Raw genomic sequence first — 18,880 nt, 5'->3', positions numbered from 1 at the left:
TAGCAACAACATCCTTTAATCATGCTGAAATACTAGCGATACATGAAGCAATTCGCGAGTGCTTTTAGTTTAGAAGTTTAATCCAATATATTATGTTATCATGTGGATTGATTGATCATAAAATAGCTCCAACTATTCTATTTGAAAATAATACAGCATGCATTGTTCAACTTAAGGGTAGATACATCAAAGGTGATAGAACAAATTATATTTCTTCCAAATTCTTCTTCACTCATGACCTTCAAAATCAAGGAACAATTGATGTCCAACAGATCAGCTCAAGCAATATTTTGACAGATTTATTTACAAAGTCACTTTTAAAATCCTTCTTTAAAAGATTGGTACATCAGATTGAGATGCACCGATTTTGAGATATTAAATAATTTCAACAAGAGGGGGATATTGTACTCTTTTTTCTTTGGTCAAATTTTTATTCTTATTGAATTTTTCTTGACAAGATTTTTAACGAGACAGTCCCATCATAAAGGATATTATACTCTTTTTTCTTCACTAAAATTTTTTTCTATTGAGTTTTTTTTTACTAAAGTTCTAATGAGACATAATCCTAAATGAATATTTAAGAAGGAGTGTTGTGATATGGATGTTCATGACTTCTTTCAATATGGATAGCTGAATTTTTCAATATTGAGAGGCTCGTATTATTGAAAGAAATTGTATTTAATGAGGTTTGAAAATAATATCATTTATATGTGTATAAATAGAATAGTATAGTTTGAGATATGACACATAAAATTAATATAAAACACTTCTTTTTTTATATTGATGTACGGTGTAATATATAATATTAGTGAATATATATTAATAACTTTAATTATATTAATATAATAATATCAGTGAATATTAATATTAGAGTTTTTTATTTATATATTTTTATTTTATATTTATTTTTTCTTATTTATTTATTTATTTATTTTATAACAGATACAATGGAATAAATTAACAGTATTAGAAACTACTCAAGAACTTTATAAATCTTTTTTTCCTACAGTATTTTTCAATTTGATAAGCCAATGACTAATCCACTGCAGTACTGATTTCTGGGTTTGTCATAAATCTTATTGGGTCACTTGCCTCCACTGCTTATTGAATGAATCCATCCTGGTCGTGGTGTAATGGGATGGAGCAAGGCTGCATTAGATAGTTGGATGCTGATTTGGTTGGGTTTCAGCCCACCCAATCCGGACCATAACAAAAAAAAAAATATTAAAATTAGGAAAGACTTTTACCGAAAAAAAAAAATTAGGAAAGACTAAAATAATCATACCATTTTAATATTCGGATAGATAATGACTTGCATTTAAATAATCATACCATTTTAATATTACGATAAAATGAATTTTTAATACTTTTGTGCATATATATATATAAATTATTTTACATATTTTCTTAACAAAATAATTAATTATTAAAACATTTAAATCCATAAGTAATTAAATATATTTTATTAAAATATTAATCTTTTCACAATATTTAATCATTTTTTTAACACACGAAATACGCATTTTTAAAGTAATAACTAATTAATTTTTAATTTTTTGTATTTACAACTTTTAAATTGTTAAACATTCTTCGTTTCCTTTTCTAATCTCAAGTCTCTCTTTACATTTCACTTAACCACCAAACTATTCCACTTATTTTACAGTTTGTAAGCAGCTTAATTAAGCTTAGTACTCTCAACTCGCAAGAGAAAGAACACAAATTCTATTATTTACTTTTGATACACAAAAAAAAAAAAATCAAAAGTAAAAGCTTAAGTAGATTATTAAGGCATTGTTGGATTGGTCGGGACGATCAGGATCAGGAAGACTCCTCTGACCTCAAGTCCTTCGGATGTTTTGTATTAACCCATAAATTCTTTCCACGTGTCCTTTTTTAATTCTCTTTGAAAAATTGAAGAAAAGAAAAAAAAAAAAGAAAAAGAAAATCGCAGAATCCGACAGGTGCCGGAAATTTTACAGCAAAACAAAAATCAAAAGGATCTTCCACTCTGCACAGTACAGCACCGTTCAATCTCTCCGAATTTTCCACTTTTTCAAAGGTTCGAATTCGAACTTTGCACTTTGCATAAGCTGCAGGTCCGGGTTGGTCGTCGTAGTCGCTCTTTGTCTCGTCACCGTCTCGCACTCAGTCGCGCGCCTTCCCTGCGCTCATCACCGGTGGCGGAAGAAGCAGCACGTCCCGGGGCCGGTCATCGTTGTCGTCTTCTTGCTTCGAGCCTCGCCATCAGCAGCTGGTCCCCGATTTGGTGAGTTCCAACAAATTACCCTGTTCTTTCATGCTCAATCTTGTTGCTGTAATTCATCTGTGCACCTTGATTTTGTGCTGAAAGTTGTATTTGTTGCTGAAAATATCATTGAACTAATTTTTTTGTGGCTGAAAATCATCACAGAGTTGAATTTGTTATTGACTATCATCACTGAAGATTGAATCTGTTGTTGTCTTGCTGAAATAATCACTTAGCTAAATTTTTTGTTGCTGTAAATCATCTTTTGAGCTAAATCTTTTTTACTGAAAATTATTTTACTGAAAATTATCATAGTTGAATTTGTTGTTGAAAATGAGGTTCATGTTCTCTGCAACTCAGAACAAAATTGTTCAGTTAAATTGTTGTTCCCATGCTCTCTGTTTGTTTTTCTTTTTTTGCTAGAATTTTTAAAATGTTTCATCACAACTCAGTTGCTGTTATCAATTATTCTTGGTATTGTTTTGTGAATAATACACAAATATATAAATATAAATATAGATACAAATCAAAATAAAAGAAATGTTAGGCAAGCTTCAAATTTGTCTTATGAAGATATAGATGTGGACTTTGAGATCATCCCATGGATTTGATTTACTGATTGTGTTATCTTTTGGCCTCTCTTATTCATTTAGATTGAGAAAGTATTTTGTACTGGTAACTAGTTGATTATCTCCTTTTGCATCATTAGTTATGTCTAAAAATTAATACTTGATTGTTATTAATATATTTGTGAAGGCATGCATTTTAAGTTTTAACTTTTGATTTTAATTTTAACTTTATAATTTTACATTTTTATTTAATTATGACCGAGTCAACCGGGTGAATCAGTGACCACCAGTTGAACCAGTGATCGACCGGGTCAATTACTGGTTTGATTCTTATAACTATGACTTCATGAGTCCTTTGATTCAGGTCAATTACTCTAGTGTGTGTGTGTGTGTGTGTGTGTTTTTGGCTACCCTCCCCAAATAAATTGTTGTTATGAACTTATAATTATTTTCTTTGTAGGGATTCAGAATTTTGGACCAGGAAAGTGTTTATGATCTGGTGATTTTGTAAATTCACTGCGGGAATTAAATTATATTTTGTTTCTACAATATATCTTTGATATATGATAATGTGACCCCTTGATTCCATAGGAATTTGCAGTTTCAAGTCATAATTTGTCCCTGTTTTTTTCGGTCTCTGCCATTGAGTTTTTCATTGCTCTCTTCCATTTTCTGCAGCATATGGAGTGAACATCCTTGGTTTCCTTAATGGCCCAAGACCCAGCTTCTGGTGCTGATTCGCCTCGTACGAGGCGTTATGGCCTACTACGGGACCAAGTTCAACTGGTTAAAAGAAAGGATTGTGATCGCTATGAAATTGTTCCAATCCAGGATTCCTTGTCGTTTGAGAAAGGATTTTTCATCGTGATTCGTGCATGCCAGTTGTTGGCTCAAAAGAATGATGGGATCATATTAGTAGGACTTGCAGGTCCCTCTGGAGCAGGCAAAACTGTTTTCACTGAGAAGGTCAACAATTTTATGCCAAGCTTAGCCGTCATCACAATGGACAATTATAACGATTCTAGTCGAATCATAGATGGCAATTTTGATGGTAAGGTCTCTCTGTTGTCGTTGTTGTGTATAATTTATTCTTACAATTTTGATTGTGAACATAGTAAGAGAATAAAATTAAGATTGAACATAAACTATAAAGAAGGATTACTTCTTTTCCCATCATGGTTTTTGCATAACTGCATAGTGGGCATAACGTTATCATTTTTTTCTATGTCCTTTTGTAATATTTAAATTCTAAACGCAAGACTCGAATGATCACAATGAGTTTCTTTTCTGAATTCTCCTTGTCCAGAAAGGCAAGTTTTTTTTAGTTTTCCATGGATTGATCTCAAGCTATTTGGTTATTAGCTAAAAGTAGCATTTTGTTATCTAGCGTAGCATCCACACTCTCCCTAGCCATCCCTTTCGTGCATTCGAGAAGATAATCCTAAAGCCACTGCACTTAGATAGAGCAGCTTTCTAATCTCTGCATTTATTGATAGGTGTAGAAGTATTGTGGATCAAGCTTAGCCCTTATTTGGGCGCCATTAAGTTGATAAAAAAAATGATCTTTTTTTCAATGAAAAAATATCTTTTTTTTTTTATTTTGTAGCGTATTTGGTAAATTTCTAGTAGTAAAATAAAAGCACTAGAAAAAAAAAAAACATTTTCTTTGGGAAGCTACAATTTACATTTTTTTTAAAAAATCTTTTTGCTTTAAAGAAAAGATATTTTTCACGTAATAAATAAACAACAAAGTACTTTTATATGGTTATAACCAAACATAATTGATAAATAAAAAAGATCTTTTTGCATGAGATATCCAAACACAAAATTATTTTTACTTTTTTACAAGATCTTTTGAAAAAAGATCTTTTCTTAGAAGCTCACCCAAACAAACCCTTAATTAACTAATTGATTAAATTAGTTAGTTAGTGATTAGTTGATAATGTAATCAAGTTAGTTAAATTAAGTGTGATCCACAATAAGAATCCCTCGATATCATTTTTTTTTTGCAGAACCCAATATTGGATGATCTATATGCCATAACCTATACATTTACATATCCTAGGAAAAAATCAGAGTAACAAGCATGTCTATATGTATATGCAATACATGAGTTTCCCTTAGTATCTACATATGCTATACTCATTTCTTTTTGCCTTAAAATACTTTTTACTTGTTTATTGTTGTAGTTAATAAGCAAGAATTAGGAGGGGATGCCATATGACCCATATTTCTAATGTCATGATATTTTGAAACAGACCCTCGTTTGACGGATTATGATACTTTGCTTGAAAATATAATGGGTCTTAAAGAAGGGAAAGCAGTACAGGTTCCAATATATGATTTCAAGACTAGTTCTCGCGTAGGTTACAGGTTGTGTACCTTTGAATGTCCTCTTTGATAGAATATTTTAAATCAAATGTATTTTCATCATACTACTAATATCTTTGTTGATTGCATTTGTTATATTTTGCTTACAGGACTGTTGAAGTCCCTAGTTCCCGCATTGTCATCATAGAAGGCATTTATGCCTTAAGTGAAAAATTACGGCCTTTGCTTGATCTTCGAGTTTCGGTCACTGGGGGAGTTCACTTTGACCTTGTCAAGCGTGTGCTGCGTGACATTCAACGTGCTGGTCAAGAGCCTGAAGAAATCATTCATCAAATCTCTGAAACGGTTTTACACTGATCCCATGTTAGATATTTTTATTTTCTTTCTAATTGTATTTTGTAAAACATGATTGTGAAGTAAGAGGTATCTCCTTTGATCTTTACTTTTCTTTTTTTTTTTAATTCATTTTTTATTGTAGGTTTATCCTATGTATAAAGCTTTTATTGAGCCTGATCTTCAAACAGCACATATAAAAATTATTAACAAGTTTAATCCGTTCTCTGGATTCCAGAATCCCACCTACATATTGAAGGTGAAACTATGCCATATTATCATAGTCCGGTGTTTTTGTTTTCAAGCGTCTTGTTGACGATTCCTGATTTTTTAAAATACTTCTTTAGTCACTAAAAGCTGTGACAGAGGATCAAATCAAGTCAGTTATTGCTGCTGAGCATACTGAGACGAGAGAGGAAACATATGACATATATCTTCTACCACCAGGGGAAGACCCTGAAGCATGTCAATCATACCTGAGGATGAGAAACCGCGATGGGAAGTATAATCTCATGTTTGAGGTTTGGTGATCGAAAACTTAACCTTTTGGATTCTTGTATTTGTAAACTTAAATTCAATTTTCATGCACTATGTAAGACACATACAACCAATCGTGTATTGCCACATTAGTTAAAATAACTAATTTTCAAACTCATTACTTAAAGTCATATAAACACACGAATCTTATTAGATGACTGTGCAAATCTATTTACTCTTTGTCAGTACATCAAAATTAATCTCTATATACTTATATTATTGTTGAGACAATGTTGAAGAAGGTATACTTTATTTTCTTTTAAACTAATTTGGCAATGCAATGCTTCCTTGATAATATTTGGCTGTCAGATTTAAGATAAGTAGTTTTCTTTGATCCCGCTATTAGGAATATCCTTTATATTAATAGACATTTCTTCTTTTCAGGAATGGGTCACAGATATTCCATTCATAATATCACCCAGAATAACATTTGAGGTCAGCGTGCGCCTTCTAGGAGGGTTGATGGCATTGGGTTACACAATTGCAGCTATACTAAAACGAAGCAGCCATGTCTTTTCCGATGATAAGGTGACTGTAAAAACTGATTGGCTCGAACAAGTTAACCGCCTATATGTTCAGGTATAACAAGATATTGTATAAATGTTCACACCTGTTCTCATGTTTTTGTCTACTTTCTTGTCGGCAACTCTGATAGTTGTTTCATTTTGTTTTGTTTTGAAGGTTCAAGGGAAAGATAGAAACTATGTTAAACTTGTTGCAGAGAAACTGGGATTGGATGGTTCATATGTTCCTCGCACTTACATAGAACAAATTCAGCTAGAAAAGCTTGTTAATGATGTAATGGTATGATTCTTCTGCTACATTTGGTTTCCCCCCGAGCTATACTTGTTTACTGATTTATCCAAAGTGCAGGCACTGCCAGAGGATCTTAAGACAAAGCTCAGCATTGATGATGATATGGTTTCAAGCCCTAAAGAAGCCCTTTCTCGAGCTTCTGCTGATAGGAGAATGAAGTATCTAAATCGGTGCTTAATTTCTTTATATATTTTTGTTGCCATGAAGAGAATACTGATATATCCTCTACTTGTTTTTCTTGTTTATCATATGAATCTATAAATCCTACTGAAATAAAGTTGAAGTATGGCCTTGTGATGTTTTTCTCATGTTTGTCTTCTGTAGTGGTATTTCTCACTCATTTTCAACTCAGAGAGAGAAGCATCTATCTAAGTTGACTAGACTAGCTATAAATAACAGAAGATTTGATGGGAGAGCTCTTGAATCACCTGCGCCAGTTGCCAACCAAGTAAGATATATTTGTATCGAATGACATGCAATTGTACTACATAATGGCAATGAACCTTAGATGGTATGCGTAGCAAACTGTATTGAACTTCGTGGGAAATTAATCAAGTTTATTTTTATTTTCCTTTTTCTGTGATAAGTTGCAAAGAAATATAATAGCTGGAATCCATCATTAGTAAGGCTTATTTTTCTGTTTCTTACTTTCCTATCCATGTGGACAAAATTACACTAGGAAACTGGTGTTGTTTGCTTTGTGTAACTAACCGAACTTGGTGTAATGAGACTTGGTTGTTATTGTTATTATCCTTTCTTGACTATTTTTCTTTATCCACATCAATGAGTCATATGCTGATATTTGCTTGAGTTGTTCAGGGAGTCATCACTCAGCTTTCTGAACAAATATCCACATTAACTGAAAGAATGGATGAGTTCACGAATCGTATTGAGGAGCTAAATTCAAAGTTTGCATCCAGAAAAGCCAGTCAACAGAACATAGCCTTGCCTGCTGAAGCCTGCAATGGCTCAGGTCACACTTCTCTTTTTGTAACTGGATTGGGAAATGGTTCATTGACAAGATCATTGCTGCCTCATTCTTCATCGTCTTCCCAATTAGCTAGGGATGCTCCCCTGATGGAAGAGGTAGATCACTATATACCCTTACAAATTCATATGGCAGTTTATGCATTCTATAATTGATGCCATATGAGACCTAGATGAGAACATTATATAATCTCGAGCATGATATTGGTCTATTTAAAATACTTATAGAAAGGGAATTATATGAGTTGGATAATAGGATATATGGGCGCGATGATGTTTAGATTTTAAGTCTGACATGGTTTAACATTTCGCTAACTGCTATGCTGAAAACATCAACTTGAAGCAATAAAACAGTGTTCTATTGTCGTTTAATGTTTAATAGGTTCTGCTTGTTGCACGAGGACAGCGGCAAATTATACATCAACTAGACTCTCTAAGTACTCTGTTGCACGAATACTGCGGTGAAAGGTCGCGACAGGGAAGGACAGACCAGATAAATAGAATGCACGAAGTGGAAACCATTGCCATCCCCCTGGTTCTGACTTTGGCCATTGGTGCTGTTGGTGTCTTCTTGTTCAGGGGTTTCACATCCCAAAAATAATATAGATATACGTAAATATGTAATTTTTCCCCATTACTTGACACGTTGAGAAGGAAGCCTAATAAGTAATAAGTATATGCCAAATGTGTCTCTAAACAGTAAACACAGCCATCTATGTGTAACGACAATGGGATGATGGTATATTTTGATTGTCAATATATTTGTTCTTAAAATAATTCATCAACTTTTTTTTGTGGAGTCAAGTATTAAACTTCATCTTAATGGGCTTTACACTTCCCATTGATCTTACCAAGTTTGCTGAGTAAACAAGAAGTACAATAATTTCATTGCTCATTCCATACGAATGTATCGTTCCCGGTTTGCTAATGAAAAATTGTTAAGTAATTTCAGTCAAAAGATGTTTTAATGAACCAAATACCATACCAAATTCAATGGCGATAACCATAGCTTCAGTAGATCCATTGAAAGAAGAAAAATAAAGCAAACTAAATAGAAAGGAAAAATAGTGGCAAGTAGAATCCACACAGATATTAACCCATCTAGAAAAACGACGCCAAATAAATTGATTGCAGAAGGTACTCTACTGATAACGTTAACCCAACTGCCAACTGGTACAGCGGGCATAAATACATGTATTACTGATTTCAAAAAAGTGTAGCTGCAATCTCATTAATTTCAGTTACAACTTGATCATAATCTGACTTCAGTTTCTCTTGCTCCCCTTTCTCCAGTTCTCCCTTTGCAGGCTTGGTCATCACCAACACACAGCAAGTAGGCCTCTTTGTTGCTCCAGCACTTGCAAGATCCTGAACATTATGAACACAGCATCTTTGAACAACAGTTCTTTTCTTCCTATAGTTGTAATAATTCCAATAACAATAACAATATAATCTATAAGACATAAAAACAAAAGTATGGGTAAGGTACATACTTCTTTGGAGGGGACATAAACATAGGGAATGTCAGCCTCTTCACACAAGATAGGAACGTGAGTGATCACATCAATGGGTGATATGTTCCCAGCTATAACACACACTCTGCACTCACAGAACAAACACATCAAAATTAGGCAAACTACATTCCTTTTGCTCAATGAAAAACCACAAAATGAAAAACCAGAATTCACATAACCCGATTGAGTATGTGTTTTTTTTATCTTCCCTTTATGAAAAAGAGAAAGTTCATGAAATAATGTAATACTAACAAATTTACCCTTTATGACCACGCCTTATGCTTTTGACAACTTCCTTTACTCCTCTCTTCAAGCACTTATGTTCAGCAGCTGAAACCAATCAACCAACAGCATCTTCATTACATTGCAGATTCCAACAACAGAAAAAAATTTACAGCACACATTCTCCATCATTTTAATAACAGAAGATGGGATACATATGATAGAAGCTGAAAAAATGTTAATTTTTTCCTACTAAGGGCTAAAATTTTAGAGAGCAGCATCAAAGAAGAACCACAACAAAGCATTAAGCATAGCATAGCGATACCCTTACGAACAAGCTTCAAGGTTCGCTTGCAGAGCTTCTTGCCAGCAAGGGGCTTCGCAATAGGAGCAAGCGCAAGCATCTTCTTCCTCTCCTTCTCCTTATGCGCCGACTTCTCTGCTTCGCTGTCACTCCCCATTCTCTCTCTCTCTCTCTCTGCCGCGAAGATGATGGTGGAAGTGAAGGTGAAAGAGAAAGAACCTCCTAGGTCAGGGTTTAATTAGGGTTTGACACCAAAACAACACGCGCCTGGCGCGTAACAATGACCAACTTTTTTTTTGGTATGGGTATGGGCCGGATATGACCGACCCGCACCGAAAGACCCACGCTCGAAAACAACACCAGAAATTCAAATCACTCCCTAAGACCCAAAAAAAAAAAAATCACTCCCTGAAAGGCCGAAACTACCCGTAAGTTGCGCCTCATCGCCTCTCCCTCCTGCTGCTCGCATGACGCATGACGCTTCGGAGACTCGGGCGGTTGATTCTGCGCGCCGGCGAAGGGGAACAAACCAAGAGAACCCTGCTTCTGAGGACAACAGCTTGAGGATAATTCCCGATCTTCTGGCTCTCCAATGGCAGGCTGAAGGCTTCTGATTGAATCCCCACCATTGCTACTAAATTCCAGTGAACAACCAAAGCAGAGGATTCTGGCCGACCAACGATCTTTTTTTTTTTTTTACTGATTAACGAGACGAGATTAACTGAAGCCCATAAACAAGGGCCCAATGGGCCGAGATGGCATGACCCGGCCCATATTAGAAAAACCTAAACGCACGGTGTTTTTGGGATTCGTCTACGTCGAGAGGACTAGGAGTGTGGCATCTCATCGCATTTGCAGAGTAAGAAGTGAGAACTAGGAAGAATGCCTACCATCAGTGTGGGGCGGGATCGCCTGTTTGCGGCTCTAGGAAGAACCTACAGTGAGCCTCCATTTTGACAAAAAAAAACCACTTTTTATTTTTTTTTTCAAATCATAGCTCGCATTAGCGCTGACACTTTTTTTTTCCAGCGCAAGAGGAATTCGAAGACTTGTGCTTCAGCTTTGGGATCGAGCTGGATGACGTCGTAAGGAGCTTTGAGCAATGCGTCGTTTTCTTTTTTTTATGAGTTAATTTTGGATTTTTTAGTGATGAATATGGTAATCTGATGAACACAGTGTGATTGTATCAGACGACGGAGAAGGCGATTGTGAGGAAAGAGAGGCATTTGGAAGCAGAAGAAGATGCTGACGAGGATGAAGAAGTCATCTACAAAATTGAAGTTCCCGCCAATAGGTATATATCATAACAAATTTGAACAAAAGAAAAGGTTTTTACTCAAGAGTGTTGATTGTAATTGTTCATTAATAATTAATTCATGAAGTTGAGAATTGGTGATAACTTGCTTTTGTTTATTTAATTTTTGGGGCTATTGTTCAGATATGATTTGTTGTGCCTTGAAGGGCTTGCACAGGCCCTTCGAGTATTCTGTGAGTGTCAGCAGATCCCCACTTACAAATTGGCAGATGTTAGTAAAGATGCAATGCTCAAAATGCATGTTAAGCCTGAGGTAGTTATTATGTTATGTTATGCATGAATTAGTCCTTAACTATTTTTTATTTTTTCTTCTTTTTCCCTAAGGAAAAACGATTGAGCTTGGTCATTTTTTGCTGAGCTGAAAATGTGACGCCTCTTAAGTTCTTATGGTTTATTGAATTATTGCAGACATCTCAGATTCGTCCATACATTGTGTGTGCCGTGTTAAGAGGTATTACTTTTGATAAAGCAAGATACAACAGCTTTATCGATCTCCAAGACAAGCTTCACCAAAACATTTGTAGGTAATGTGGTTTGACTCACAGATTTGTTTGCTTGAGTGAGTTTAAGTGCTGGCCTTTTTCTCCTTGCTTTGTTTGCTTGAAGTTGCATGTGTATTCTAAATATAGTAATATCTTCCTTGGTCTTACTCTCTTTATGTTGCTAGCTTTCATATAAGTTTCGGGATTGTGTTGGATTACCTTAGATTTTCACCTTTTGGTGGTTTCTTTCTTTATTGGTTGCATGCTTATCTTTATGTTTTAGGTTTCGGTCTTCTCGCTTGACTGCACCACTAACTTAAGAATCGATTTTCAGTTGCTTTGTTTTATTCTTCGTCATCTATTTTTCAGGAGAAGAACCCTTGTTGCTATTGGCACTCATGATCTGGATACATTGAAAGGACCTTTCACCTATGAGGTTGGTACCTATTAAATTATATAACGAGGAAAATTTTATTGTACTCTTGATAGAAAACTCACGAATTTAATAGTTTGGGTGCTAAGTTTGAAGCTACCTTGTGCCCTTTCAAAAAGGAACTTGTTACTTGGGTACGTCGGTTTTTGTGATTAAACATCCAGCTGTGGCATGGGCTTTCTTGGAGGGGCCTTCTGCAAAAATCTGCATAAAATTTCAAATAAAACTTAGTTTTTCTTTCTTGTGATGTAATGGAATATTATTATTGTTACCTCACATCTTACTTCATCGTTATAAATGTGAGGCGTAAGAAAATGTTTTACTGAATTGATCTGTCGATGTGGATTTATGGGTGTGAATTCCGTTCCCGAATATAGCCTAACCTTGCATCATAATGTGATCTCTTTAGAATCGTTAACACACCACTATGTTTTGAAGCTTGTTGCTATCAAAGGAAGCATGGTGGTTGCTTCTTCATGTTGTGATGTGGTGTTTATGTACCAAAACTTTCTGAATTCTCTCAAAATCAGTTGACCAACTGAAATATTAGTTAATAACTATTTTCTCATGTACTTTGATTATATTTGTAGCATCAGTGACTTTAGACATGTGTTTCTACAGGCTTTACCACCGTCAAGTGTAAATTTTACCCCGCTGAAGCAGGTACTTTTTTTTTTTGCATTCAATTTGTTGGTAAGCATGTTTTGAAATCAAATACTCTTACCACGCCTTTATTGGAAAGGTGTATGATTTAGTTTATACTTGCATGATTTAATGGAAAGCATACTTAAAAATTTTGAGTACCAACGGCAACTAATAATTAAAGTTTTCTTTCCATGCTAGGAAAGGAGCTTCAGGGCTGATGAGCTGATGGAGTTCTACAAAGTGAGTTTTTGTGTAGTATCTCCTTGCTGCATACATTGAAACATATTATAAACCTAGCTCAAGTTGGTTTATGCATTGGCATCCACTTAACTATGTTGATTATCCATGGTTCCTTTTAGATCATGCTTATTCCGAGATGTGTTGTTCATGTTTGACAGTCAGATTTGAAGCTGAAGAAATTCTTGCATATAATTGAGGACTCCCCTGTTTTTCCTGTTATATATGACCGTAACAGGTACTACTTTTATATAAGGACATTTTAAATTTACAAAGATTTGAAATCTATTGGCTCATATTGGGGTACCCCAATGCGTAGTCCTGTCAAAGTTGTTTTGTCTTCAATGTTATGGGATCTTTATAGTTATAATTACAAATTTATAGTTCTCATCTCCATTCAGTATGCTGTTACACATGCGTAGCTCCATATGCAAAGTGAATTTGTCACATCTTGATTCATTTTAATTTTAATGTCACTCTCATTCACATAAGATAGCACCCCCCCCCCCCCAAAAAAAAAAAACAAAACAAAACACACACACACACACTAGACAAAACATTTTTTTGCTGTAAAAATTAACTTCTTTCATGTTTGTCTATATTTCTTATTTAATTAAAAAAAAATATTTATAATCTTGAAAGAAAAAGAAAAACTTTTAAATAGTATCTTAAACAGTAGCTTCAGAGAAATGTTTCTAGAATTTTAATCTGTATAAAAATGTTTGTTATAAAATCATCTTTTTAAGAATCTGAAACAAATGCACTGCTGTGAGATCTCCTGGTAGACTATGGTGACTGGTTTACATCTTCCACGCTGGGCTTTGATGCCTGTATAAGTGTATAGTCTATACAGGAATGTGATCTCATAGATTATCTTTGAATAACACTCACGGCACCAAACCTTTTAAGTTGCTCATATGCTCTTCCAACCTATCGTTATTGAATTAAATTTTTGATATACTATAATATTTTGACAGAACTGTTTTATCTTTGCCTCCAATTATCAACGGTGCACATTCGGCCATCACTCTGGAGACAAAGAATGTATTTATTGAATGTACTGCTACTGACTTAACAAAGGCAAAGATTGTTTTAAACACAATGGTAAAATTTTATTGTATGTTACTCTTTGCATTTTGTTTATGTACAATTGTGAGTTTGCTGATCAACTATTTTTTTAGGTCACAACCTTCTCGGAATATTGTGCAAATAAGTTTGTCATTGAACCAGTAGAAGTGGTTTATCCTGATGGAAAGTCACATATATACCCCGACTTATCCATCTATAATATGGAGGTTTCTCTACCTTACGTCAATGGATTAATTGGGGTATCCTTGGAAGCAGAAGAGGTAGTTATTTCCTGTAACTTGCTAATATAAATGTTACAAGAAATTTGGGGCCTCGTACAAAGTGTTTTCTTCCTGCTGCTCTTTCAAATTGATTATTGGCAATTCTTTAATGCTTTTTTTAACACTTCTCTCTTATCTCACGCAAAGAGTACTTGTAATGCTTCTATTTGTTGATTTTGTAGGTTAGTATACTTTTATGTGATGATTTTATACTCTTGTTTATCTATATATGCATTTACCTTATATGTGGTTGAGTGTTTCAGTTGTTGATGTCATGTATTAAGTTCTAATAGGTGGTCTTTTTATCCGAATGTATTCTCTCTAATGCAATATTCAGTGCTCTCATTTTTTTCCAAATGAAACAAATGATATTTCAGTAATTTTTCTAATCTTTCTTCCTTTTCTTCAGGTCACTAAGCTCTTAAATAGGATGCAATTGCATGCCAAACAGTCTACATCTGATAATAAGCAGGCTAAATTTGTTGTATCTGTACCCCCTACTAGAAGTGATATTCTTCACCCGTGTGATGTTATGGAGGTATTGGCAATAATAGTATTGATCATTCATGAATGAAAATTGGATCCTTTACATGTATATGTAGTTAGAAGACCTTTTTTATTTTGGTTTTTCTGTGCATAGGATGTTGCAATTGCTTATGGATTCAATGCTATCAAGGATAAAGCAATAGTAGATAATAAGGGCTCAAAGAGATTGGCTGCTTCATTGAAGCTACTTCCTCTGAATGAGCTTAGTGATCTGATCAGAAAAGAGGTTAGAATAAATATATCATCTTGACACCTGTGACTGTATCAGTGTCAGAATACATAAAATCACTGAGTATTATAAATTATTTATGGATGATGTTTGTTAATTATCGGAAGTGCCTTGTTATCTGAGTCCCTGTATTCCTGAACTTCTTTCAGGTGGCAATGGTTGGGTTCACAGAGGTCTTGACATTTATACTTTGCTCGAAAAAGGAAAACTTTGCCATGCTAAACCGCAAAGATGATACATCAAAAGCAGTTATCATTGGAAACCCTAGGTCTTCAGACTTTGAGGTGTATACACCTTATCCTTGTTCACTGACTGTTTTTATTCAGTATTATAACGACAATTTTATCTCACTGCGATTATAGATCCACATGTTAGTAATCTGTATGGTCCTCTATCCACATGAAGTTATGCGAACTACTAATGGTTTTCACTGTTTCTCATACATAGCTCTTCAGATAGCCATTTATTTCTGTTATTACTTCTGCTCACTATTAATTGTCGTTGTTCATTATTTATTTCATGATTTGTCTGGTTACAATGCTGTTAATTTTATATATACTTGTACTTTCCTACTTCCCCCGTGCCTATAGCTTACTTTGTGGCTCTTTCATGATCCCCGAGTTCTTTTGTAAATTTGTTTTTGTATTTGAATTATGATTATTTGATCTTAATTTGGAAGCAAAAGGAGTTGAGAGTGCAGGGATTGTGTGTATCAGGGGTGTGCTGAATTCAATGCACTCTTCTGAAAGATTTCCCTGCAAGATTACTATGAGAAAATGGGCAGTTGTGGTTCATTTTCCTGTTGATAATCTCAACAATCATTTTCCCTACATTTTTTTCCTTTCCTTTTGTACTTAGAGATGCAATAATGCAAAATTTTATTATATAAGAATTGAAATAAATTAGAGTCACATAATGAATGACAAGATGGCACTGCTGCTGCATTAAACCATCCAGTCTACAACTAAGTTTGTCAAAGTTTTCTGATCCTTTTTCTTGTTGTGATTGACTGGTTTTCACATCATTAATGATTATTTGACATTGCCATTCCGGGTAGTAGTAGATTTACTTGAGGGTAAACTATTAAGTTTAGCTAGTTGCATACTTTCTTGGAATTGTATAATGCCAACAAGTAATAAGGTAGGGCTTGAGTTGCAGCCAAACCCAACATGCACCCAAGTCTATATCTGTTAATCTGTTCCTTTGGTTTCAATCTCAAATTTCTTTTTGGAAAGAAAAAGTTCAAGCATATGGTTGGATGTCTGTTTCGTTAGAGTGATATGACAATTTAGTTGTTAAGGTTTTCTCTTAAGTTCAATTAATTTTAACTTTTATAGTAACATGTTCAGGCTGTACGGACCAGTCTTATGCCTGGCATCTTGAAAACTGTGGCTCATAACAAGGATCATCCAAAGCCCATAAAGGTATTATTTTTCTTCCCTTCGATGGTGGATCCTTGATTTTTGTATCACCAGCTTATGGTAATCATGTTTTCTATGATAGAAGTGTGACCTTCAGATCTTAACATTTTGGTTCAGATTTTTGAAGTAGGGGATATATCAGTTTTAGATGACAACAATGACGTTGGTGCAAAAAATCTTCGCCAACTTGCTGCACTATACTGCGGTGCTAATGCAGGATTTGAGGTTCAGATTTGGCTCTTTGATCTTTAAATATAAGTTCTGAACATACAATATTGGATGTATCGTCTTTGGTTTGATGAAACTTGAGAGTAAATTAAATTGTTTCCCTAAAAGGTTTAGGATTTATCATACTTTCTTTCTTTTTAACTGTAATAAATGTTTGATATCTAGATTCTAAAGCAAATGTCACTGCCCCTCATATTTCACCCAATGTTATGCAGGTTGTTCATGGTTTGGTGGACAGAGTAATGGAAAAGAATGGGGTTCCCTTTGTTTCATCCGGTGATAAATCAGGTTACTATATTGAGCGATCAGATGTAAGTGTAATGATGTTTACAGCATACATTCTGTGTATGTATTTGCATGTGTTCTGCCCCTTTTTCTTTTAAAGAAAATTAACTTGCTTTGGATTGCTTTTCTACTGCTTATTGAAGGAGCCTGAGTTTCTTGCGGGTAGACAAGCTAGAATCATTTACAAGGGAAAGCACATTGGCACTTTTGGCATTGTCCACCCAGAGGTATCCGTGATCCCTAAAATTGTCATCTTGATCGTAATATCTCCAGTTGTTGACATAACTTTTGCATTCCCGTTAGTCATTTTGCTAATTATTTTATTGTGTATGTCAACCCTATCTAATGGTCAATGGAACTATTTTTAGATTGTTATATCACCACAAAAATAAATAAATAAATAAGAATTGCACAATGGATGCTTAGTTGTTCAGTTTGTTTTTGAATTGGCATCATACACTTCATATTTATATTTCTAACTGACGTACAAATGTACATGTATTTTGGAGTTATATTCCTCTAATACTATTGAGTTTACATGTTATGCGTTATTTCAGGTATTGAACAATTTTGACATTCCTGATCCCTGCTCCTTTGTTGAACTTAACATTGAAAGCCTATTATAATGATCATTTACAGCAAATGTGAGTGTCTTCCACAACTATTTCATCGTTGTCTGTATGATGCTGTTCATGACCCATGTTTCCCCCCATTTCCCTGTTCCCACTATCAAATTATCTCCACCCTCTGATAAAGTTTGGTTGGCTGATATTTTGACATATTTGTAGATTAAGTTGCCATTTTCTGTGTGCTCTTTTGAAGGCACTGTTCCTTTTGAAACTGGGAATCAATAAGTTCAAGTGCTTCAGTGACATCAGCTTCTTACACTTGCTTGATGGGGAACTGAGTTTGGCTTGCTGATTAAATTATACAATTGTATCATTTTCTTGTTTCTTAGTTCATTGTTTAACATTAGAAGCTATGAATGACTGGGTGGGATAGTTTCTACTGTGAATTATGGAGCGATTGTTGGAAAAGATTATGGTTGGCCTAGAAGCCAAGATAAGATTTTGATGAGTTTGAAATTCTTGTTAATACAAAGTGAGTAGTCACATGTCATGTCTCATATGCAACAGCATTTATTAATCTGTTACTTTTTCTCATTATTGCTTAATATGATAATATCCTTGGAATATAATTGAGGAATATTGCTAAACTCAATGCCTTGGCATCTTTTTACTTCTTAGTGAAGATGAATCCTGTTAATCATCATTATTAAGCTGAAGACACTTTTGTTAACCGATTTTTCTTCTCGCTTCATATTAAATGTTTTCGAAAGGTCTTAACAGCGTTTACATCGTATTACTCAACGTTAATGACAAGTCTCGTGAGGGTAATGATGTCATGCATCTTGGTTTTACTTGGCCAAATGCTGGTACATGTTTTGTATTTGCGCTTTTATTTACAACAGTGTATTAATAGGCATTCAAATATTATAAATTTATTATTCTATTTATTAAATATACATAATAATAACAATTGTCAAAATTAGTTAAAATGATAAGTATTTTATGAATCCTTTTGTATTCTCATTATATATTATTATATTATTATATTATGTATAGTAATCTAGTGTAAATGGATTGGCATCAATTGGTCGCATTTTGTATTGTTATACACTAAAACAATTTTTCTTTTTTAATTTCTTATTAAGAAAATGAAAAATACACAAGAAAGATATACACAAAAGCAGAGCATATAACATTCTTTTTCTTTCCACTCAAAAACATGTTATTAGTTACATAATTTTGCAAAACTGAATAATGAATGGGGATAACTTTTAAGTTGTTGA

At 34.2% G+C, this 18,880-nt stretch overlaps 3 protein-coding genes and 1 non-coding gene across 7 annotated transcripts; 3 read left to right on the top strand and 1 right to left on the bottom strand.

Annotated features, from left to right (window-relative positions):
• The first annotated feature begins 1,796 nt into the window (after positions 1-1,796).
• On the top strand, positions 1,797-8,595 carry LOC112709033 (inorganic pyrophosphatase TTM1). Of its 3 annotated transcripts, XM_072202640.1 has the most exons (13): positions 1,906-2,266; positions 3,275-3,313; positions 3,493-3,865; positions 5,073-5,187; positions 5,295-5,490; positions 5,624-5,737; positions 5,826-5,999; positions 6,400-6,594; positions 6,697-6,819; positions 6,889-7,001; positions 7,156-7,279; positions 7,651-7,917; positions 8,201-8,595. In XM_072202640.1, exons 3-13 carry the CDS (start codon positions 3,523-3,525, stop codon positions 8,417-8,419), a joined length of 1,983 nt encoding a protein of 660 aa, XP_072058741.1. In that variant the 5' UTR covers positions 1,906-2,266; positions 3,275-3,313; positions 3,493-3,522; the 3' UTR covers positions 8,420-8,595. The 3 variants fall into 3 exon arrangements, with proteins under 3 accessions (XP_025616726.1, XP_025616729.1, XP_072058741.1); XM_025760941.3 differs by lacking the exon at positions 3,275-3,313 and having other exon boundaries at positions 1,797-2,266; XM_025760944.3 differs by lacking the exon at positions 3,275-3,313 and having other exon boundaries at positions 1,886-2,266; positions 6,889-6,989.
• A 315-nt stretch (positions 8,596-8,910) lies between these two features.
• Positions 8,911-10,251, bottom strand: LOC112709067 (H/ACA ribonucleoprotein complex subunit 2-like protein). The gene is made up of 4 exons (XM_025760970.2): positions 9,880-10,251; positions 9,593-9,662; positions 9,312-9,417; positions 8,911-9,186 (listed from the first exon to the last, which is right to left on the bottom strand). The coding sequence occupies exons 1-4, from the start codon at positions 10,013-10,015 to the stop codon at positions 9,025-9,027; spliced, it is 474 nt and encodes a 157-aa protein (XP_025616755.1). The 5' UTR covers positions 10,016-10,251; the 3' UTR covers positions 8,911-9,024.
• A 226-nt stretch (positions 10,252-10,477) lies between these two features.
• Positions 10,478-18,154, top strand: LOC112709048 (phenylalanine--tRNA ligase beta subunit, cytoplasmic). 2 transcript variants are annotated; one of them, XM_025760957.3, is made up of 20 exons: positions 10,478-10,798; positions 10,888-10,943; positions 11,049-11,152; positions 11,297-11,426; positions 11,582-11,697; positions 12,025-12,091; positions 12,710-12,751; positions 12,932-12,973; positions 13,132-13,208; positions 13,948-14,074; positions 14,152-14,319; positions 14,729-14,857; positions 14,960-15,091; positions 15,244-15,378; positions 16,444-16,518; positions 16,633-16,740; positions 16,959-17,054; positions 17,172-17,255; positions 17,586-17,672; positions 17,851-18,154. In XM_025760957.3, the coding sequence occupies exons 1-19, from the start codon at positions 10,741-10,743 to the stop codon at positions 17,652-17,654; spliced, it is 1,815 nt and encodes a 604-aa protein (XP_025616742.1). In that variant the 5' UTR covers positions 10,478-10,740; the 3' UTR covers positions 17,655-17,672; positions 17,851-18,154. The 2 variants fall into 2 exon arrangements, with proteins under 2 accessions (XP_025616742.1, XP_025616748.1); XM_025760963.3 differs by having other exon boundaries at positions 10,545-10,798; positions 17,817-18,154.
• On the top strand, positions 15,788-15,929 carry LOC112714806 (small nucleolar RNA snoR135). Its single transcript, XR_003159366.1, has one exon. It is a non-coding gene; the product is annotated as a small nucleolar RNA snoR135 (small nucleolar RNA).
• Positions 18,155-18,880: the final 726 nt, after the last annotated feature.

This window comes from Arachis hypogaea, chromosome 1 (assembly GCF_003086295.3).
Source record: "Arachis hypogaea cultivar Tifrunner chromosome 1, arahy.Tifrunner.gnm2.J5K5, whole genome shotgun sequence".
NCBI lineage: Eukaryota > Viridiplantae > Streptophyta > Magnoliopsida > Fabales > Fabaceae > Arachis > Arachis hypogaea.
The sequence above is the reverse complement of the archived record's forward strand: the minus strand, read 5'-3'. Positions and strand labels throughout refer to the sequence as shown.

Coding starts and splice junctions, on each gene's coding strand:
- LOC112709033 (XM_025760941.3), top strand. CDS start 3,523: ATGGCCCAAGACCCAGCTTCTGGTGCTGATTCGCCTCGTACGAGGCGT. Junction 5,188..5,294: donor AGTTCTCGCGTAGGTTACAG/GTTGTGTACCTT, acceptor TTTTGCTTACAG/GACTGTTGAAGTCCCTAGTT. Junction 7,280..7,650: donor CTGCGCCAGTTGCCAACCAA/GTAAGATATATT, acceptor TGAGTTGTTCAG/GGAGTCATCACTCAGCTTTC.
- LOC112709067 (XM_025760970.2), bottom strand. CDS start 10,015: ATGGGGAGTGACAGCGAAGCAGAGAAGTCGGCGCATAAGGAGAAGGAG. Junction 9,663..9,879: donor CTTGAAGCTTGTTCGTAAGG/GTATCGCTATGC, acceptor GATTGGTTTCAG/CTGCTGAACATAAGTGCTTG. Junction 9,187..9,311: donor TTTATGTCCCCTCCAAAGAA/GTATGTACCTTA, acceptor CATAATGTTCAG/GATCTTGCAAGTGCTGGAGC.
- LOC112709048 (XM_025760957.3), top strand. CDS start 10,741: ATGCCTACCATCAGTGTGGGGCGGGATCGCCTGTTTGCGGCTCTAGGA. Junction 12,092..12,709: donor AAGGACCTTTCACCTATGAG/GTTGGTACCTAT, acceptor GTGTTTCTACAG/GCTTTACCACCGTCAAGTGT. Junction 14,320..14,728: donor TATCCTTGGAAGCAGAAGAG/GTAGTTATTTCC, acceptor CCTTTTCTTCAG/GTCACTAAGCTCTTAAATAG.